Here is a 20,189-nt window from a genome sequence, read left to right on the forward strand (position 1 = left end):
ATGCATGCCCTAGGAGGTGAGGAAGACCGGCACACACAGCGAGCGCCCCCACATTCTCATGAAGCGGCGAGGGTGGTAATACCTTGATAGAGCTTGATTTGTGATCGCAATAAGCTCTGCACCAGGCAGGTAGAAAGCATTTCTCCCCTACGGCAGTTTGACGTAGAGAACTTGTCTACATACCTAGGGTGAGCAGGCAGAGCGCCGTACCGGTCTACAAGCTATAGTAGTCCAGGAGGTGAGATTAACGATATTAGCTATTGCTGAAGAAGATGATCAGCACGCGACCACGGTGAGCATCTGGGTGAAAGACCGATACTTCTCTGCGGGAGGGGAAGCGGGGGCGCGCACTTATGCAGGAGTTGGTTAGATAGAACTGTAGGTACAAGTGCTCTAGGGGGATTTACTAGTTGACTGTCGGCAGGACCGGGGGGTGGGGGGGTGGGGAAGTTCATTCTTTTCCCAGGTTTTGGACCATTTCCCCGCAGTTGAAACGGGCGCTGGGTATGAAAATGGTATGGCATGGAAAGGACAGTAGCTGGGTACATGTAGTTGAGTCTCTTTAGTTCAAACCAATTCGATCTGCTGGAGCTTCACGAGATTTACACTAGCCAATAAGGTACAAGAAGTGCAAGCGAACTGATACTAGTCCGCTAAAAGAGCAAGTGAGTGAGGGCAAAGAACCGTTTAATGCCGCGATGCCGCAAAGATAGAAAAAATAAAAAAAAACGAACCGAGTGCACTTTATTTCTTTCTTTTGGATCCGAGACCCTTGCCTTGCTTGCGTGGGTTAGGGCGGGGCGGTGGTACTGGTGGAGCTTCCTAGCTATGGTGACGCGATGAGGCGCATCGCATCCTACATGTGTTCTGGCTAGATCCTCTATCCTTTCTTTTTCCATCTCTCTCGATCTCTCTCTCTATTATTGCTGGCGCGCAGTGGGAGCAACAGCAGTCGCCAGGATGATGAGTTTCTGCCATGTTGCGATACATACCCGTACATGGGAGATATCTTGAGGTGCCCGTTCCTACACAGTTTGATCTGATCTGCTGTGTGACTCTATTTTTGCTTTCCTTGTTTTTCTTTTCTTTTTCGTTTACGTCTTTACGTCGGTCTTGCACTTTTTGAGGTGCTTATCTTAGGCGATACGACGACGTTATGCAAGGAATTGTGGCTAAGTGATTTTTTATATCTAGAGACTATTTGCAACGTTAACCTGGGGAGAAATTTGTCAAGAGCGGAAATAGATTATTAACCCCCCGAGCTTGGGAGCTGTGGTAGCAACCACTGGTAACCGGTAGAAGAGTTGCAAATACATGTAGCTACATATGTACATTTGAAAACGCACAACTCTAGTACCGCAAGACATCGTGTGACGGGGTGAAACCAACTAGATGTTATGGATTCATGTAGGAATTCGAATGTAGTTCATGTCATGCAAACTTCTGACACGTTGGGAATGATCCTCTCAGTGCTTGAGGTCTCAGCGAAGAGGAGATACATACATGTACCTATCTATATCCAGATAAGCTCCATCCAGACCCTCATGTTCAGCATACTAGGGCTTAGGCAATATATGAAGAAATGGGCTGCACTATGTACCTACATGTACCTACACAGATCCCCAGCATCTAAGCGAGGAGAATTTGAGGGGGATGGTAGGGTGGAGAGTTAATGCATGCGATGCGGTCTTCCCCCACAAGTCAAGTGCTTCTCGAGCATCCAGGAATATCCCAGCCGGGCATGCACATTTAAGCCTCTTTTTTTCTTCTCTTTTCCTTTCCCTCTCACTCTCTCTGCTCATGTTGTACGAGGTTACGGATGTCGGACAGCAGGTACCAAAGCTCTCCCTCCCTCCCTCACCTCCCTCCCTCCCTCCCTCCCTCCCTCCCTCAGTGCGGATCACGCCCTTGCAAGCTTGTGGGTGACCCTTTACCATACAGTCTTCTTAGCCCCTAGTTCTATAGCGCTGTACCAGGTTATGACTACTTCTTTGTTTAAATCAGATGCCATCCCCACACTCGTCAGTCATCCCATTTACATGCCAACCCATCCACACCCTAAGTTAGATAATTGCTTGGGCTAGTGGACTACATTGCAACTAACAGCTTCTTGCCTGACAACCAGACCAGACCTTCAATTATAACGGATCGGAGGAATTTACCCCACATCGTATCAGCCATCGGAAAAGAAGGATATAGAACGTTCCTCGCCCCATGTTGGATGCTTGGTATTCCAAGGGTTCTTATTAATATCTTATTCTCTCGGGTGGGGATAATCTTTAGTAAGGGAGAAAGAATAATATTTTATTAAAGATAATCCGTTGCTCAATCAAATCGGTATGTAAATATTGGTTACGTGCTTTCTTGTTCATGTTCACTCTATATTCCTTATAATTCTTTTTCTACTATGACAGTCTTCTTTCTCCGTTTCACAAAACCACCGAGCATGCTATCAACTAGTGAACCCATTATTTGTTTTACTATACCCTCAATCCTCCTCCCCAATGACCTCCCTCTTTGTCCACCCACTCCTAAAAATACTACCCCTACTAATATATACAAACAGCACCCCCCCCTCCTTCCCACCTTTTTTTCCCTCCCCAGAAACAAAAATTACAACTTTCACCATAGACCACCGCCGACATCACAGCACGAACAAATAGTATCAGGAGTACTAGTAGTACTATTTTTACCACAATGGCATGGACAACCCGCGAGCTCGAGATCTTGCAGACAACATCACGAGTCTCCTCCGTATTTTCACTGTTGGGGGCCAGCTTCATCATCATCACTTTCTGCTCATCAAGGTCGTTCCACAGGCCCATAAACCGCCTAGCGTTTTTTGCAGCGTTTGGGAACATCCTGACGAACGTGGCAACGATAACATCGAGAGAGGGAATTACGCATGGGAATAGCTCGGGATTGTGTAAAGCTCAGGCGGCATTCATTCAATGGTTGGTTTTTACTTTTGCGGTTGGTTGAGAGGTTTGGGAATTGGTTGGCTGATGTGCTTGATATGGGATAGGTTTATGCCTGCGGATGCGTTATTTGTATGTTTGCCCCCCCATCTGGATTTCGCAGTATTAATTGGGTTTACTCGGCGTTTGTACCTTGTTGCTAACTTGGCCAATTGATAGTGTCTAGCAATGGCTCTCAATGTCTACCTCACCGTCTTCAAAAAGTACACAACCAAACGTCTCAAGAATCTCGAACTCACTTATGTCCTTACCTGCTATGGCATTCCGTTCATTCCCGCGATAGTATTCTTATTCCCCAAAGACCATGTAGGAACACCTATATATGGGTCCGCAACACTCTGGTGCTGGATCTCTAACGAATGGCAATTCCTTCGCATCGCCGGCTTCTACGGACCAGTGTGGTAAGAAACCCTTTCTTCCACTTGATTTCTTTCAATACACGTTGTGTGATATTAACATTGGAAACGCCAGGATTGTACTCCTCCTCACCCTAATTATCTATATCCTCGCCGGCCGCGTAATCTTCAACCTCCGAGACTCGCTCCGCAAATTCGCCGGTGCCGAGCACACAAGCTCCAGTCACACAGGACCTACTAGAGACACATTGGGTACACGGTCATCGTCAGTGCGGCCCGGGTCGATATCTCCGGGGCCGGTACATGACAGCGGGGTCCCGGCGGTGGTCAATCCGCTCACAAGCTACTCGTGCACAATATCGTCTGGTAGCGGGGGGAAGGAGCCGCCTCTCACAGTTACGAGGACGAGGAATAGCGGTGTGGAGGCAAATACAGCGGCGTGGGCGTATTGTCGGTGTGCAATGCTATTCTTTTTGGCACTGATTATCACTTGGGTATGTGTGCTTCATGATTACTTAACCCCCACCTTTAAAGACGCCTTTGCTGATTGATATTATTGTACAGCTGCCGTCAAGTATAAACAGAATATACAGTCTCATCCACCCTGACTCGACAAACTTTGGCCTCAACTTCGCCGCAGCGCTCGTGCTCCCGTGCCAGGGCTTTTGGAACGGGCTTATCTACATTGTCACCACCCTCCCAGCTTGTAAGGAGTTCATGGGAAATATATGGAAGAAGATTGTGCTACCGTTTGAGGCAATGCAAAGAAAGCTGGCCGCTAGTAGAAGACGTTCGAAGGCGAGTAGTTTGGATTCATTGAATCCGGCTTGAGACTTTCGGAGTGGCTTATCCATTCATTCTACTTTTTCTTCTCATTTTTTTCCTTCTCACTGACGGATTACTACTTATTGAGTGTCTCGGGATGGAGTGGAGGTATGCGAGTGGCACGTGCGAGATTATCTGACGATTACTGTTCCCCATTGAAGACCCACACACGTACGACATCATTTTCTTTTATTTATTACTCTTTCTACTGTCATATTTCCCTGTAGCTACCTTTTAACTTACCCATTATTTTTTCTCTTTTTATTTTATTTTATTTTATTCTTCTTTTCTTTTCATTCTTTATGCTTTCTTTTCTCAATCTTTTTCCTGTATAAAGACTTCTCTCTTTTTCTTTTTCTTTTTCTTTTTCCTTTTTTTCTTTTCCTTTGTCAGGGTTGGCAAAAAGGCGTTCAAAGCGGGTATACGGGGTTGAATGGGTCTGACGGGAGGTTTGGTTGATCATGGGACGTGCGCAGGACTTTTTTTATTCAGCTTTATTTGTTAGGGGGGCACTTTCTTTTTTGTTGTTTTGACGGCGGTGGTTTATAGCGACTTATTATGGTATGGCTGACCTGAAAGGCATGTATTTATTGGCTGTAATATGTAGACTCTGTAAATATATAAGAAACAAACGAACATCAATAATAATAAGGGCTACAAGCTGTACGAGATATCATTGTTAATTATAAAGCTATGAGCTAACTAGCTAGCTAGGAAAGTGAGAACAAACAAAAGGCAGGTCTACCCGGCCGTGACAAAGGTAGGTACTTCTCCTAATAAACGCCTCCCCCGCGAAAAATAAAGAATTAGATCAGTACTACCTCTAGGCCTAGGACAAGAAACCCTGATATGGATGTTGCCGCGCCTTGACCATGAAAGGTGTGTACCTACATACATGTACCTCGTACTCTGCGTACACTCACTGCTAATTATGTTACATACATACTAGTTTCTATTTCACCATTGATTCCATTGCCACTCACGCGCCCCCTCGAAACTAGTTTTCGAACCTCTGCCTTCTACTGGCCCGTAAGTTATGTCTCGGCGTGCCGCTGCGTCTGCGCGCATTTTTCTGTCGAGAGTTTACCGCGATTGAGTGGACGATGTTTCTGGTGGGTCACGTGACCCGCCCGTCAGCGGTTCTTCCCTACTAATCAGAGCACATAGCCTGGTGATGGGCGGTCGAAGTACCTGCAGATGGCGGTACGGTAGATTGATTCATAGGTAACATACAAGTTACTCTAGAGTAGGTACTCTACTCTACATGTACATACCCCCACCTAATAATAATAATAATTCTCGCCTTCTTAATGCTCTCCTACGTACCTTCCTACCTTTCCCCCTGCACCCCCACCCCCCCTAAACCCCCTGCCTGTCTTTCTCGAATAAACAGGTAGATAGGATCGAAAAATAGACCCACTGAGAGGGTGACGAATTCCGGCAGAGAGGGTCAGAGGCAACTTTGGTCTTGGCGGTAGTACCTACTCGGGACTCTGTGATGTGATGCCCCGCTGTGTCGGGACTGTATGTAAGTTACTCTGTTTCTCTCCCTCCAAACACGGATACGGTGCCCGCTGCGGGCCCGGGGGTGGCAGAAGGAGAGGGAGGTGGGAGGTCGATAGGCCTGTCAGGTGTCAGTGTCAAACGTAAGTACGTAAATCAAAATTATAGAAAGTGTTTTTCTTTCTTTATTTCTTTCCCTTTCTCCATGGCTTGGGCAATATGCTATTATAATATATTTTTGTTAATTTGTCGTGTATCTCCCGCAGCACCCAATGAGGTGGCTTCCCGGAGATGTGTTTCTGGGACTTAACATGGTCTCAGGCCGGACAATGTGTCAATCTATTGGCGGTAAGTAGATAGGTATCGAGGTCGCCGTACAAGATTAACCATCCCTGTGTATACATACACATATTTATTGCTATCGTATTGTATACTTAACATATTTATTGCTATCGTATTGTATACTTAACATGCTGTGGCTATTGCAGATATAGCTACAGTAGTGGTAATACTTTTACCTGGGTACAAACGCTACCAGTAGGGATCTGGACATCAGGCATGCAGCACTCTAGTAAGTGCACTGGTAACAATATCAAAGTCACGCCCGTCGCAACGAGCGGATAATGAGTGCAGTACTAGTGCTCAATGGCGAGGGCTGAATTCCAGAGTCTTTGGGTATCAAGTGTCAGGTATGTAACTCTGGGGGGGGGGGGGGGATTCTCAAAGTATCCACTCCGCCCTGACATAATGTCTTATAAACTTCGTACCTTCTCCGGATTCCTCTCTATCAGCCTTTGTTTTTCCTTCCAGCCCAGCCGGCCGTTCTGCATGCAAGACATCAGTAGGTACACTCACTCACGGGGTGAAGGCGGATCCTGTCTGACGGCGGTCAGGGATTTGAGGCCAATAACAGAGTTAGGATATGGACGCCAAGGGCAAATTGCTGCAAACAGGACCATCAGACAGGACCCGCCGTCAGTAGGTGAGCAACTGTACCTACCCATCCAAACAGGGGGAAACCATTTCACTAACCACAGTCTCTTCGCCGGTAAGTTCCCGATCAGCCGAGAACCGATCCTGCCATTACGGCATTCCGCAATGAAACATACAGCCTTCCAGCGAGTCAGTCAGAACTGTGGCGCTGGTCGCCCAAGCTTTTGTGAGACTTCATTGTTTCAGACATGAGCCACGATAGGCTCTCAGCCCTGTTCCGCATTGACATCTTGGCATGCTTTTTAAGGGTCCTCCTATTCATAAACCACACTAGATCACGAGGTCTCCCTGTCTTCGTTACACTAGTCTAGATGGGTAGAGGGTGTTTGACCCTCCGAGCCGACGACCTGGCTCCCTCCCTCGGAGTCCCTCTTTCTCTACCACCGAGGTCTCCGTGACCCAGAGCCAGAAAACGGTACCTGCTTCTACAAAAAAGGAATCTAAAGAAATAAAAGCTCCGGCAGGAACTCTCCTTTTCTCATGTAGGATCGAATATATCGTCGTCGAAAGCGTCGATTATTGAGGCACCAGACCTAGGTAGGCTGGATCGAGAATCAACGCTTGTAAGACACCCGGCCCGACAATCCTCAGCTCCCTCATCGAAGCTTTGCCTAAGAAGTGGGTTGTTGTTTTTGCCACACAGCGGAATATAATCAAGATGCCCCCTTGCTTGAGGCTTGCATGCACGACTCATCACTCGGCAGGAAACTTAACTTGTATCCCTCAGGTAGTTACATCCACGCGACAAAGATAAGTGCAGTGCCTCCTCAGCTATCTACATGAGTGAGGTGCCTCAAATAAGGGTTCTCGATCTTGCTACATACTCTGCTGGCACCGCCTGAGCGATATGTCTTTGCGCTGGTACTCATGATTCAATTCACATCTCAGTTAGCTTAGTCATTTGACGCTACAGCCGCTTTTGGTCTTGACTTAGTTTTGTGGTTTTTCTTCTTTTCGATTTGTGGGCTTGATGCAGTGGTTTGTTGGTCATATTAGAGGCTGTGGAGTTTGAGGTTTTATGCTAAGTATGGGTTTCCTCATGTTAACAAGTATTTGTTGGCTGACGATGCTATGTAGTTTTGTGTGCGAATTTCGGTTTCTATTTTAACTAGCCCCGATCCACTTCAAGAATAACTACGCCCTAGCCCTATTCGGAATATCGTATACCACAACACCAGCAATATGTTGCAAACCATGTTTTATGTTGATTTCATTTGAAATTGCGTCTCGTATTCCACGATGAGCTCTTCTCCAACTTTATTATCGTTTTAAGCACCATGAGATCAACGATATAGGGAGCCACCGACTCAATTGGAGAATTCCGGTGATGAACAAAGTCCAGAACTGGTTGATAAAGAATCTAACCAAACCATTCGGTATTGTATATTTCCGATTACGAATAGCCCCGCACTAAGAACAACGGATTCATTATTCAACCGGGAAACCCAGAACAACAAAATATTTGAGTCATATCGAGAAATTATATTGACCAGGCTTAGGGCTATTCTAAAGGGTTTTCCCGAGATTTGATACGACGAACAGAGAGGTTTATCTCCTATGATTCGTTCCAGGATCTCGTGTAACTGACCATATTCTTCTTTTCAAGAGATACCTGTTTATTACGTTAACTTTGGTTGTAGGTTTGTAGATCGTTTTGATCTCTTGGGCGTTGCGTCAAGCTTGTTACATTCACTTGACGCTCGTCGTTTTCTAGTCCTGTACGTAAGATGGTTGAACTGGTAGGACGAGCAGATAACCTTAAACGAGTAATAAGCACAAGGACCCTATATTCGAAAATCCATGATAAGGTTGATTCTACCTACTACATTATTCTCATAAATCGACCAACAACCCAAACTAAGATTACGGACACAATGATAAGATAGCAAAAGCAAACAAAAAACCAACAACTCATATCCGACATGTAGTACATACCAACTTAACGGTAGGCACGAGCTCAAGACGCGGGGTTGAAGGCTTAATAGCAACAGGATAAGATCATAACCCCCAGTCTTTTTCTTTCGTTGGGTCGGCTCTCGTGGGAAATGATAAATATTGCGCAATGAGCAGAAAAACAAATATTCGCTACCTGAATATGGCCCTTCCGCACACTGGGGAAACCTGGACAGCCTAGAGTTCCATTAGCGCCCAGAGCATAGGGCTAAGTTCATAGCTTTTTGTTCGTGGACGCGGGAAAGCTTTACCTTGACGTGATATTAATGCGGCTATCACTCACATATCTTGAAGATCTAGATGCCTGATCGCATCCGCAAAGTCATGTGATATATATTATCGTGTGTGATCATGGCCTGGAATGTTGAAGCAAGAAATGTTATTGTTTAATAGCACAGCTGAACAAAATGAGGAGGCCAACAGAAAACAAATTGAACCAGTACATTCTATGCCAGAATCTCTAGTTCTTGAGTCAGCTTCGATTATAGGTCTCCGGTTGTTCTATCTGACAAGTTTTACTCCAATTTGACAAAATTGGGTCTCAGAGTTACTAAAGCTTCAAATCCTCGTATGGCCATTTGTACCACTTTTGCGTAGGGCTTCTTCAGGTATCAGTACTTGGTGCCGGTGAAGAACCTTTCGTTTTGAACATACATTTCGATAGGTTAGTTGGCACACGATAAGAGCTGAATTGGCTGTAGCGTCCTAAACCGGGTTGTATCAAAATCTGATTTAGATCCCTAGGCCCTAGTCGCGGTTTTTGGAGATAAGATCCAGGCTGCATGTGCAGAGAAGGCTTGACGTTGATATGACCAGCTGTAGATCGACCCAAGAGCAGTAGTACTTGCTTATCAGCATATGAACCAGAAAATGCGAGTTCGAGAGTCAAGGATTATTTGTATGGAGTGGCGCCGATCTGCCGTACAAAATAGACATTTGCATTTTCTGGTTCATATGCTTGTAAGCAAGTAATGGACCTAAAATAGGTCTCAACTGCAGAACCAGTCTAGGTATTTAGTCACTAGGATCATAACGGTTTGAATTGATTTGGAAGGAACAATTCACTTAAGCATAGCCCACCAGTTTAAGCACAACGCCAGAGCCATGGTCCAGACTAACAAATGGTGACAATAACCCGAGTCGTACGTCGGCTCAACCATGGCCAGAACACGTGTAATTACTCAACATATATCGAGCTGCGGCGAATATTCTGTACGTTGATCATAAAACACTCCGCATACAGCTGTTTCTCTCGCATCTTATTAACGTCATTAACCTTTTATCAGATTAGCCCCGATTTTATAGAAGGCTATATCTGCCGTGAATATCATATCAGGGCTGGGTACGTCTAGCCTAGCCTAGGTGTTATTTAGTTCAATCACCTAAAATGACTTCACCGAGCGCAAGCTCGAGTGATTCCACGCAGGATGGTAACGGATCACGGCTCTTAATAGGGATTCTCTAATAGAATGATCAGCATCAAGTAAAGAAGCTCAAAATACCATTAGGTGTGTGATCCTCGCTGGATCGGTTGTATCCAAGTCTGTTAAGAATACAGACATATCTACATGTAGCTATCTAAGTATAGTAGCTTGGCGATAGAACGAATTAACCACTATTTTTCATTCTTTCTTTTCTTTTTTTTTTTGGCTACAATACCGCTTCTTTCCTATTCATTTTATCGTTCGTTGTTACCTCGAGGGAATAGGCTTAAAGGGGGGCGGGGGGGTTAACATATATCTTCCAGTGCTATTACTGACGTAAGTCGATATTACGCTATTTTGTCAATCTTCATATGCATCATTACCCATAGTTGAAACTATAACCGGTTTTTTCCTGCATGGTCTAGTCGGTGCCGGCCTGGGGCGGAGTTTTTCGATGATGGACCGTGACAAGGAGAGTTTTATGAAAACTTGGGCCCTGAATTAGGACTATATATTGTTGTGGCAGTGGTCCTGTGTAGCACGTGTGGGCCACGATCGATATCCCTAGCCCATGCATGGCCCACCGTATATACCGCGCACATGCATAGAAAGCACCAAGTCACTATTCAAGCAGAAGAAAGGTAACGAAAAGACAATGAAGACCCTTGATCAGTTTAAGCTGTAGTATCTGGAAACCACATTGGGGGCCGAGACAGAGGGCGTTTGTGCGGACCCGCGACATGTGTGGTTTCATACTGGTGTCATTATTCCTGGGGTTATCACGACAACAGAATTCAAGAATATAAAGACCGTTACTTGTATCTGATAATCCTTCTTCCAGCAAATCTTTTCTGTGCATCTGTTTACACGTATACACCCTAACCTTGTACTAGTACTACGCAAAAAAGAAAATACCCTTCGAGTTCAACTCATTAATATAATACGCATATATATAACCGGCACCCAGTATTAAACATTACCATCAAATGCTTTCTACTCTTTCTATTTTTCTCCTCATCCAAGCTTTCGTCACCCCATCTCTTACCCTATCCCTCAATCGCCGAGCCAATACCTCCGTCAATCCCGCCGCTATCTCTTCCTCAACCTGCACCGACCCCTCCACGTAAGGCCTGCTCGCACCCGCCTACCCGCCCCCATAAAACCACGTAATCCAATTCACAAATAACCTACTAGAGCTAACCTGATGCTAGAACTCTCGACTCCCATGATATCAATGTCGCCACGCTCGCAATCTGCGGTGGTATCGCCGGCGCAATAACAAAATGCCAAGGCTCACCGGCGAGCACCAGCGGTGCCAGTGGGACCGCAAGATTCGATCTTACGACAACAGTGGCGGGCGCAACAATTAACGTATCGAAGGGCAGATGGGAGGGGTGTATAAGGGCAGCTAGAGCAGTGTGTGGGGATAGCCCATTTGAAGCGGTGTGTGTAGGCGGGGCGAGTGAAGGGGATGTGAACTTTGTACTGAGCGCAAACTCATGAGTGACTTTCCAGAACTTTATATAGCTGTTAGGCATAGATGCAGGTCATTTTAATTGGCTTATATAATTAAAGGGTTATAAAGATACTAAATAGCTATGCCATAGGCTATGCCTGCATGCAGTTATTGTACCTAGAAACAATTCATATGATTTAAAAAAAAAAAAAAAAAAAAAAAAAGGTACTAAATAGCTAAAGGTGCGCGTGGGCGACTACTTCAATTGATTGTAACACAAAAACCCTATCTTATCGATCTAATCTAATATCTTATCGCCCCTTCCCCACATGAATTGACCTCGGTGCCAGTGTGCTGGTACCATGCATCTAACCTACGTCTTCAGACAACAATGGCTAGCGATTCAGACGACTCTCTCCTCATCTGCACAGCTTGCGGAACTCAATTCGACACCGACGACCGTACTTCCCTCGCCAGGTGCCGTATCTGCGATGTATGCTCCTGCCCCCACGTTATACATTCTTCGTCTTGCTAGCTATTCTAAACAGCCATGCATGTAGGACCCCCGTCAGTTCGTCCCTCCCAGTGGACAAACCTTTACCACCCTAGGTGAACTCAAATACTCAGGCAATTACTATAACAAAACTGCGAGAGATCCTGAGAATAATCTGATCATCTCAATTTGGACCGAACCAAAGGTGGCGCATTCATCCTAGGCATTTGAACGTATTTTGGCTCATATTTCACAGTTTGCGATTGGGCAACGGGCGTTCCTAATCCAAACCGAAAGGGGCAATATTCTCTGGGACCTAATCGCCTACCTTGACCAAGACACTATTGATATGGTAGCCTACCCAATAAATATCTTCCTTGTAAGCCCTTAAGATTAACATTATCACCTGCACAGATAGATATCCTTGGCGGCCTGAAAGCGATTATAATATCCCACCCCCATTATTATACTACATACGCAGTGTGGGCTCGTACCTTTAATTGCCCAGTTTATATAGCCACTGCAGATTATTCTTGGCTCTGCCGGCACGACGATACAATATCACTCCGAGAGATACATAGCCCCACTTTCCAGCCACTGCAAGGTTATAGTGGTCTCGTAGCCATCAGAGTTGGTGGCCATTTTCCAGGGAGTATGGTGCTACATTATAAGCCCGGGGCTGTGCTGTTTATTGCGGATTCGATTGTGACTGTGCCTGTATGTTTCCCTCCCAATTCCCCGTGTGATGTCATGTAAACGGACGTGTGTTTATGATAATCTAGTCTGCTCTTTATCACGTGGATCGACTTCCAGGGACTGCAACCTACAGCTTCATGTGGTCTATTCCGAACATGGTATTCACGCCTTTCCTATCCAGGCCTTACCACTTGCTGATCATTTACCCTTCTGATTCGCGAATGCGGTAGATCCCATTACCGCCTAGCAAGATCATGAAAATTATAAAGCGCTTGGAAGGATATCAATATAAATCAACATTTGGTGCCTTTAACGGATTAGATGTGAGGACGTCTGCCGAAAGTGGCAGTGTGATGAAACGGATGGTTGAGAGTGCTAAAATCGCGGTTGGAGCCATGTTGGAGTGGGACAAAGACGAATTGGATACGAAATGGGAGGAACTTTGGAGTTTGGAGAATACGGAACGCATTTGAACTAGGTATAAAAATCCCTGTCTCATTTTTAAGAAATACATTTGCCTTATTCATGGATTATCACTCGGTAAGTCACAGATGGCTAAAAATCACGTCTATTTAATTATTTTATTCGTTACGTCCAAATGAGCGCGTACGTCAATAGAAAACTCACTTCACGGGGGAATGTTAGATCATCTTTATTTGAAACAGACAAGGAGGCATAGTACAAGAAGAAACCAGAGGATATGTAGGGAAAGTGCGTGATAAAGAACTCCCGATAAGGAAAAACCACCAGTGGTGAGTCCATCTAGAAAACCCAGGTAAATGATTCTTTTACTTCGAACGAAACCGAGCCCCTAAAATATTTAGTAACGATATTTTTAAAGATAAAAGGTGAGATGCTCTTACTTGATGTCTGCAGATGAAGCTCCTACAACAGCTTCGAATTCGCCTTCCTCGGCGATCCATCCACTTAATGAAGTATCGTAGTACCCAACTGAATACTTGTTGATCTTTAGATCAACTATCTTGGTTTGGCCAGGCTCCAAATCAACTTTTCCAAATGCTTGTAACTCCTTGTCTGGTCTTGGCAATCGGGACTTTGGATCACGGATGTACAGTTGCACCGACTCCTTTCCAGCTCTAGAGCCGGTGTTTGTCACAGGAACTGAGATGGTTAATGCGTTATTTTCTGTCAGGATGGTACCGCTGATTGTAGGCTTTCCATAATCAAAAGTGGTGTATGAGAGGCCGTGTCCAAACACAAATTGTGGCTCGATCTTGGCACGCTCGTAGTGTCGGTACCCGATATAGATGCCCTCCCCATATACCACACGATGGTGCTCACCCGGCCAGTTATGGTATGCCGGATTATCCTCCAATCGTTTCGGGAAGGTGACAGGTAGCTTTCCGCTGGGGTTTGCCAATCCCAGAAGAACATCAGCGAGAGCATTCCCGGCCTCCTGTCCTTGATACCAGGCCTGAACTATTGCAGGTACGTCGTCTGCCCATGGCATGGTGATGGGGGTACCGGACTGGTTTACAACAACTGTTCTTGGGTTTGCCTTTGCCACAGCGGCAATGAGGCGGTCCTGGTTCCCGTCTTTAGGGAGGTCCATCGTCTGTCTGTCATATCCTTCCGACTCCCACTCGGCATCCAGTCCAACGATAACAACCGCCACATCAGCGCTAGCTGCTACCTCCGCCGCTTCAGCGATAAAGTCCTTATCAGGTCGCTCAATATACCCAATCCGGCATCCACCATATCCGTGGGTCTTCTCTCCAGCCTTGGGTGTTGGGCGGACCTCGTTCGTGCTCTCAATGAGGATGTCGACTTTCTTCCCGGCCTCAAGATATGTCGACTCATTGACCTCAATTGATCCCTCAAACATAGCCTCTCCAGCCTCTGTCCACTCCCAGTTATCAATCAGTAGCTCCCCATTTACATACATCTTTGCTGGCCCGACACTCGACAGTCCAAACGTATGCTTCCCGGAAGTCTCTGGTGTAATGACCGTCTTGACACGGAACGAATACTCTGGAAGCACCTCCTTCGGGGCGTTATCCCATAGGAAGAGATCCGTTTTGGGCCTGTTCTGGATAAACATTGGCGCCCCTTCGAACTTATCTCCTTTGTAGAACTCCAGCACGACTCCGGGCTTACCCGATGGCGTGGTGCACACATTGCTCGCGAGTGGGAGCCACTTGTCCGTCTGCGCGCCCTGGGCATAGACAATCTCCACCCCTGACAAGGCAGTGATGCTATCAAACGGCGTTGTTAGATAATAGGGCTTTAGACTTGCGCTCCCACCACCACCGGCAATAGCCTGCTTCACATTCGGCCCAATCAAGGCAATCCTCTTGACATCTGATCCAATTGGGAGAGTATTATTCTCGTTCTTCAGAAGTGTAATTCCCTCCACGCCTGCCTGTCTAATTAGGTCTCGAGTCTCTTGGGTGTCGATTGCCTTCTCCTCCGGCTCCTCGGCGGGGAGGTCGAAGCGCCCGCAACGCTCGATCCAAGCAAGGACGCGGGCAGCGCACTCTTCGATGTCGGCTTCGGTGAGCTCGCCGCGTTTTAAGGCTTCAAGGGCGAGTTTTCCGCGGACCTTGGAAGGCCCAGGCATTTCAAGGTCGACACCGGCTTTGATGGATTGAACGGTAGAGTTTGTACCACCCCAGTCAGACATGACAAGGCTATCATTGACCTGTTAGTACTCCTACAGCTTGGGTCAAGATTGTGGGATGCGGCATACCCTTCAAACTTCCATTCGCCCCTGAGAACCTTCCTGAGTGTAAACTCGTTCATATCTGCATGGAGGCCATTCACCGAGTTATAACTAGACATGACCGCCCAAGGCCTTGCTTCTCTCATCGTAATTTCAAACGGCTTCAGATATATCTCCCTCAGTGGGCGCTCCTCTACCACCGAGTCCACACTCATCCTCCACGTCTCCTGCTCGTTGGCCACAAAGTGCTTGATGGTTGCGCCCACCCCGCCGCTCTGTAGCCCGTTGATATAAGCGGCGGACATCTTACCCGTGAAGTAGGGGTCCTCAGAGAACGACTCGAAGTTGCGCCCACCGAGCGGCGATCGGTGCATGCATACTGTGGGGGCTAGGAGTACCTGCGCCTGACGGGCTTTGGTCTCGAGCGCGAGGGTGCTGCCGACGGAGTGGAGGAGATCGGTGTTCCAGGTGGCGGCGAGAGACACACCGCAGGGGAAGAGAGCTGCCTTCAACGGGTTGTCAGCGGATTGGTGGCTGCCAGTATGGTAGGATAGGGGGCGAAGAAAGAACTTACGGGCGTGCCGTCGGTGAAGAACTCTCCACGAGCTCCGTTAGGGCCATCAGTAACCTTGAGTGCAGGAATCCCGTGTTCGGGGATAGCCTGAGTGCGCCAGAAATCCTGAGCGGCCAGAAGTGAGACCTGTATAACCAATCACCGCCAGTCATTAGATCATATACCAATTATAGCCAATAAAAAACACCCAGCCCAGTCACCCATGAATAGCAAATTACGAAGAAGCAAGAAAGAGGATTATGTGGGGTAATCTGAAGTGGAAGAGTCTTACCTTCTGCTCCAAAGTGAGCTTCGACAGCAGATCCCTCACCCTGTCATTCCCCTGCGAATAGTCTGCTACCTTCTGTCCAGTCATAGTCTCCTTGTCCTTGATCTTTGGAGGAGAGTGCGACTTGGATTTCGAGGTAGAAACTCTTTTACTTAAGCTGGAACCCGTTGTTGCGGTGTTTGCGGCCGGAGAACGGTGCCGGGTCCGTTTATCTCAATATGTGTTATATAAGTGAGAACCACAAAGCTGAACCGCGAGTGGAGGGAACTGAAGTAGATGTGGTAGAGTGGGGGCGTTGTCTTTCTAAAAAGGCTGTTTTCTCCTGTTAAAGCTGCGTACTGCGGAGAGGGCTGGCTTTATAACATTTCCCAGTAGGTAGGGAAAGGAGGAGCTCTTCATATAAGATGTCTGTCGACTAAGTATGTAGAGGTGCTGTCTTTATCCTGCGCGCCTGCTGACTTCAGTAAACATCTATTCCATCCCCCCACTCAAGCTGGCTATTCCGCATGTGTTCCTTGCACCACCCGGCAATATTGATAATTGTCCGATCTCGTTCATCTATCTTGCGGCGGTCTTCTCTCTCGGCGGCCACTCGCTCGCTGGGAGATCGTCGCCGGATTGGAGACGATTCTTCCGGGGAAGTAATCCGGGAAAAACGTAGAAGAGGAAAAAAGAATATCCACCCATGAGTATACTAAATGTTTTGTCTACTCAACAAAACTCCTCAGCTAGCATGATTATGAATGTGATCCAATTGGCTAGCTAGTTATTAGCTGCTCGCCAAGCACCAACGTTTGTTGAAGGGAAATATCGGCGCAATTATCAAAAGCATAGGGGAGTCTCGGGCCAGCAGCTCAGCTACCAAACACAGCTACAAAGCTACATCCTGTCAGTAAAAGAAGAAAAGGATGAGGCTGCGATGCGGTACAATGGTAGAAATCTCTCCCATCCAACAGAAAAAAAAACAAAAAAACAGCACATACATACCTAATAAGCCCGCCGGAGCATACGGTCCGTGGCTCACGTTTTGTTGCAGGCATGGCGTATCTGTGGAGTACCGGAGCAGACGGGCCTACACTCCGGAATCTGAACCCGGGCTGCCAGTTACCCCTGTCTGGAGTGGTTAGGGGTGGATATGCATGGTGGTTGACAGCGGACGTTGTGATTGGTTCCCAGCCCGAGAAATTCATTGTGGGTGGGAGCAGAGCATCCCGCTTGCGCTTATGCATGCATTGTGGAGGCCATGGTATGTAACATTCACCAAGGGAACGGTCGAGGGGTACATACATGTACATGATACATCATACCATACTACTACCCACAAGACATACTATTTCTCTACCAGACATGAGGTTACCTGGAATCTCAATGGCTACATGTATACTAGAGGCTCTTGATCAATTGACTTGAGAGCACTATCACGACTACGTACCTCCCCCCTCCCCCCCCTCGACCTCCCCCTCCTTCTTTCCCCCTCCTCTTGACCCTTCTACTGTATTATCATCAGATGAACGGTAAGACAAGTCACAAAACCCTTCTAATATTACCTACACCCAATAATTTCAATGTCCAGGGCCCACCCATTTACTCCACATTGAAGGAAAGTCTCCGAATGGCGAAATTGGCACGCACGCTTGGATCGCTCCGCTGTCTCCGCACAATAATTGATTTAAGGGTGCACAAATCGAACCACCCCTCCCGAAACAATGATATTTGTGGCCAGAAATAACATTTTCCAGTGTTACAATTCAGCCTAATCGGGCTAGACCAGATTTGCCTAGACGAGTGACAGTTTGGAGAAAAAACACATGTTTCGTGACCGAATCCAGAACTACGATATATCATCTATTGGCTATTCTCGCAAACGACATAAAGTACTTACTTTAACCTTCGTCGTATGCCCATGGTTCCCAATTGGAGGTATCCACTGTTGATTTCCATTTCAGCCGACAGAGGACATTACGCATCTGTCAATGTCAATGACCACATACACCCATACACAACACGGAGATCTAGCACAAAGACCAGATAGATAATCGCGGAGCAATATGCTTAAAACCTTTTTTTAAGCCTAACCCACATTAAGCCCCCCTAACATAATTAACGCTACTCCTTAAGCAATCCCCAGACACGCTGGATTGCAGATCGTTCGTCTCATATATATATGGACTCTAGTCCATGCATCTGAGCTACAGCCTAACTTGACGGATCGGTATAACCCGACTGATTATTCCCGAAGGTACCGAAAAACATTAATTGATGGGTTTGCATCAGTCAGCTTGAGAGGTCTGGAGCAAGGTCAATTAACGAAATACTCGGGGCTAATAGTAAAGTAAGGGTTGATGCTTGCTGGAGACACATGAAGTGTGACTCGGATCATTGACTTCAGATTATACATACTCTGAAACACTACAGGTATGTGTGAACTCTTCAGAGTGGATGGTATTAAACTAAAACGTATCTAGAGCTTCCTGCGGTACCGAATGACTTGACCCAGACTAGCCTGTGATATCACAAGCCCAGCCGAGGAGGTATAAAAAGTGATCTATATATATTCTATAGACTGGAGACACATTACTCGCTTTATAGTTATAATTATTTGGCTAGCTTGGTGAATGTTCCTGTACAGCGAGAGGTAAAATTATTATAGAAATAGGGGTCTAAAAACAGGGTTTCTATGGCTGGGCAAGCCAATAGGACCCCTCCCATATTTCTATAATAATCTTACCTCTCGCTGTATAGTCTCATGTGGGATAAGGTCATACGTATATGTTAACGGGACGTTTCAGACCAGACTAGACCGAGTGCTCCGTAAGTAAGAAACGGCGTTTAGCAGCGCCAGCTGGGAGTCGCTGACATATCGTTTTTATATTTGATATGGAACTTACTAGGGCTGTAATCTTAACCACCCCGTAAGCCCAAAGGACTATCAGCCGGAGTGCCGAGACTTATCTGTTATCCAAATATCACAAAGCCAACATGTAACAATCTCCATGACCCTCGGAGGCCTGGAGTGATTGGTCCGGAGCGTCAGGGAAGATGCTAGCTAGGAGAGGACCTCACATCTCCCCAGGTCCGGATCCCATACAAACCAGTACCGATGATATATTCATAACATAAGTCCAAATAAACCCATACTCTCAATAGTACGGTGCAGCTTCCGAAATAGCACCGGGTCAGGTCACATGTACCATTTGATACAAAGTGAATACCTAGATCCATATATCCGTCATCCATAGTTTCCAGACCTCTCGCTCTTTACCCTCTCCCCCCGCTTCAAATTTATCCATTCCCCGGATTCCCTCCCTCCCTTCACAAATCCGGGTTCTACGTTCGATAAATGCTGTCATAAATATATAAGTAACCCAGCCTCGCCTCTCCCCAATTTCTTCCTCGGGCTGAATTGTCCGGATATGTGGCTAGCATCGGACGGACCTCCTCCGGCATACCCAAGGTGCTCTTTGTATGTGTTTGCGTCAGATGTGTGTCTTCCGGCACTGGTATGAGATGTTCCGAGGATCGATCACGACTAGAATCCCCATAATGAGCCCAACAAAGTAACTCATAGCCCTAATCGCTCGTGCCCTGCTTCTGTGTGCATATTCTCTTCTCCGGCCGGCCGGCTGTAGAAGCTGCAGAAATCCTTTTGCTAAATACAATTAGATATGAGAGTTCTTACGCCATGGAAATAATACCCATATGTAGGGGCCATTAAGAACTCTCCATACGTACCAAGCCTCGTTAAGGTGAGGCTTTCTGTGCTACCGTATACAGACTAGGGACGGTATGGGCTGATCTTTCGGAGAATTTGCATGCGCCTGGCTGGTTCTCAGCATGTGACAACACTTATGCATCTTTGAGATTTGGGTGGAGTGGAGTTTGCATGGCATAGGTGGTGCATACATTGATAGTGGTGGTACACGGATGCTAGCCTGAAATTGTGCTGGATATCGAACTCTTCGTGTCACCAGGCGGAGGTGATATTGG

At 46.6% G+C, this 20,189-nt stretch overlaps 4 protein-coding genes across 4 annotated transcripts; 3 read left to right on the forward strand and 1 right to left on the reverse strand.

Moving 5' to 3' along the window:
- Window positions 1-2,697: 2,697 nt before the first annotated feature.
- Window positions 2,698-4,165, forward strand: LAJ45_04588 (uncharacterized protein; the record flags this gene model as incomplete). The annotated part of the gene is made up of 5 exons (XM_046114168.1): window positions 2,698-2,954; window positions 3,026-3,050; window positions 3,138-3,379; window positions 3,450-3,828; window positions 3,899-4,165. 5 exons carry the CDS (start codon window positions 2,698-2,700, stop codon window positions 4,163-4,165), a joined length of 1,170 nt encoding a protein of 389 aa, XP_045972690.1.
- A 6,853-nt stretch (window positions 4,166-11,018) lies between these two features.
- LAJ45_04589 (uncharacterized protein) lies at window positions 11,019-11,535 on the forward strand (the record flags this gene model as incomplete). The annotated part of the gene is made up of 2 exons (XM_046114169.1): window positions 11,019-11,155; window positions 11,244-11,535. 2 exons carry the CDS (start codon window positions 11,019-11,021, stop codon window positions 11,533-11,535), a joined length of 429 nt encoding a protein of 142 aa, XP_045972691.1.
- Window positions 11,536-11,879: 344 nt separating this feature from the next.
- LAJ45_04590 (uncharacterized protein) lies at window positions 11,880-13,150 on the forward strand (the record flags this gene model as incomplete). Its single annotated transcript, XM_046114170.1, has 6 exons — window positions 11,880-11,981; window positions 12,049-12,186; window positions 12,238-12,333; window positions 12,396-12,698; window positions 12,764-12,835; window positions 12,908-13,150. The coding sequence occupies 6 exons, from the start codon at window positions 11,880-11,882 to the stop codon at window positions 13,148-13,150; spliced, it is 954 nt and encodes a 317-aa protein (XP_045972692.1).
- A 289-nt stretch (window positions 13,151-13,439) lies between these two features.
- On the reverse strand, window positions 13,440-16,289 carry LAJ45_04591 (uncharacterized protein; the record flags this gene model as incomplete). Its single annotated transcript, XM_046114171.1, has 5 exons — window positions 13,440-13,488; window positions 13,541-15,328; window positions 15,388-15,866; window positions 15,935-16,060; window positions 16,206-16,289. 5 exons carry the CDS (start codon window positions 16,287-16,289, stop codon window positions 13,440-13,442), a joined length of 2,526 nt encoding a protein of 841 aa, XP_045972693.1.
- Between the last annotated feature and the right edge of the window lie 3,900 nt (window positions 16,290-20,189).

This window comes from Morchella importuna, assembly GCF_003444635.1.
Source record: "Morchella importuna strain M04M26 chromosome Unknown Morimp01GS011, whole genome shotgun sequence".
Taxonomy (NCBI): Eukaryota; Fungi; Ascomycota; class Pezizomycetes; order Pezizales; family Morchellaceae; genus Morchella; species Morchella importuna.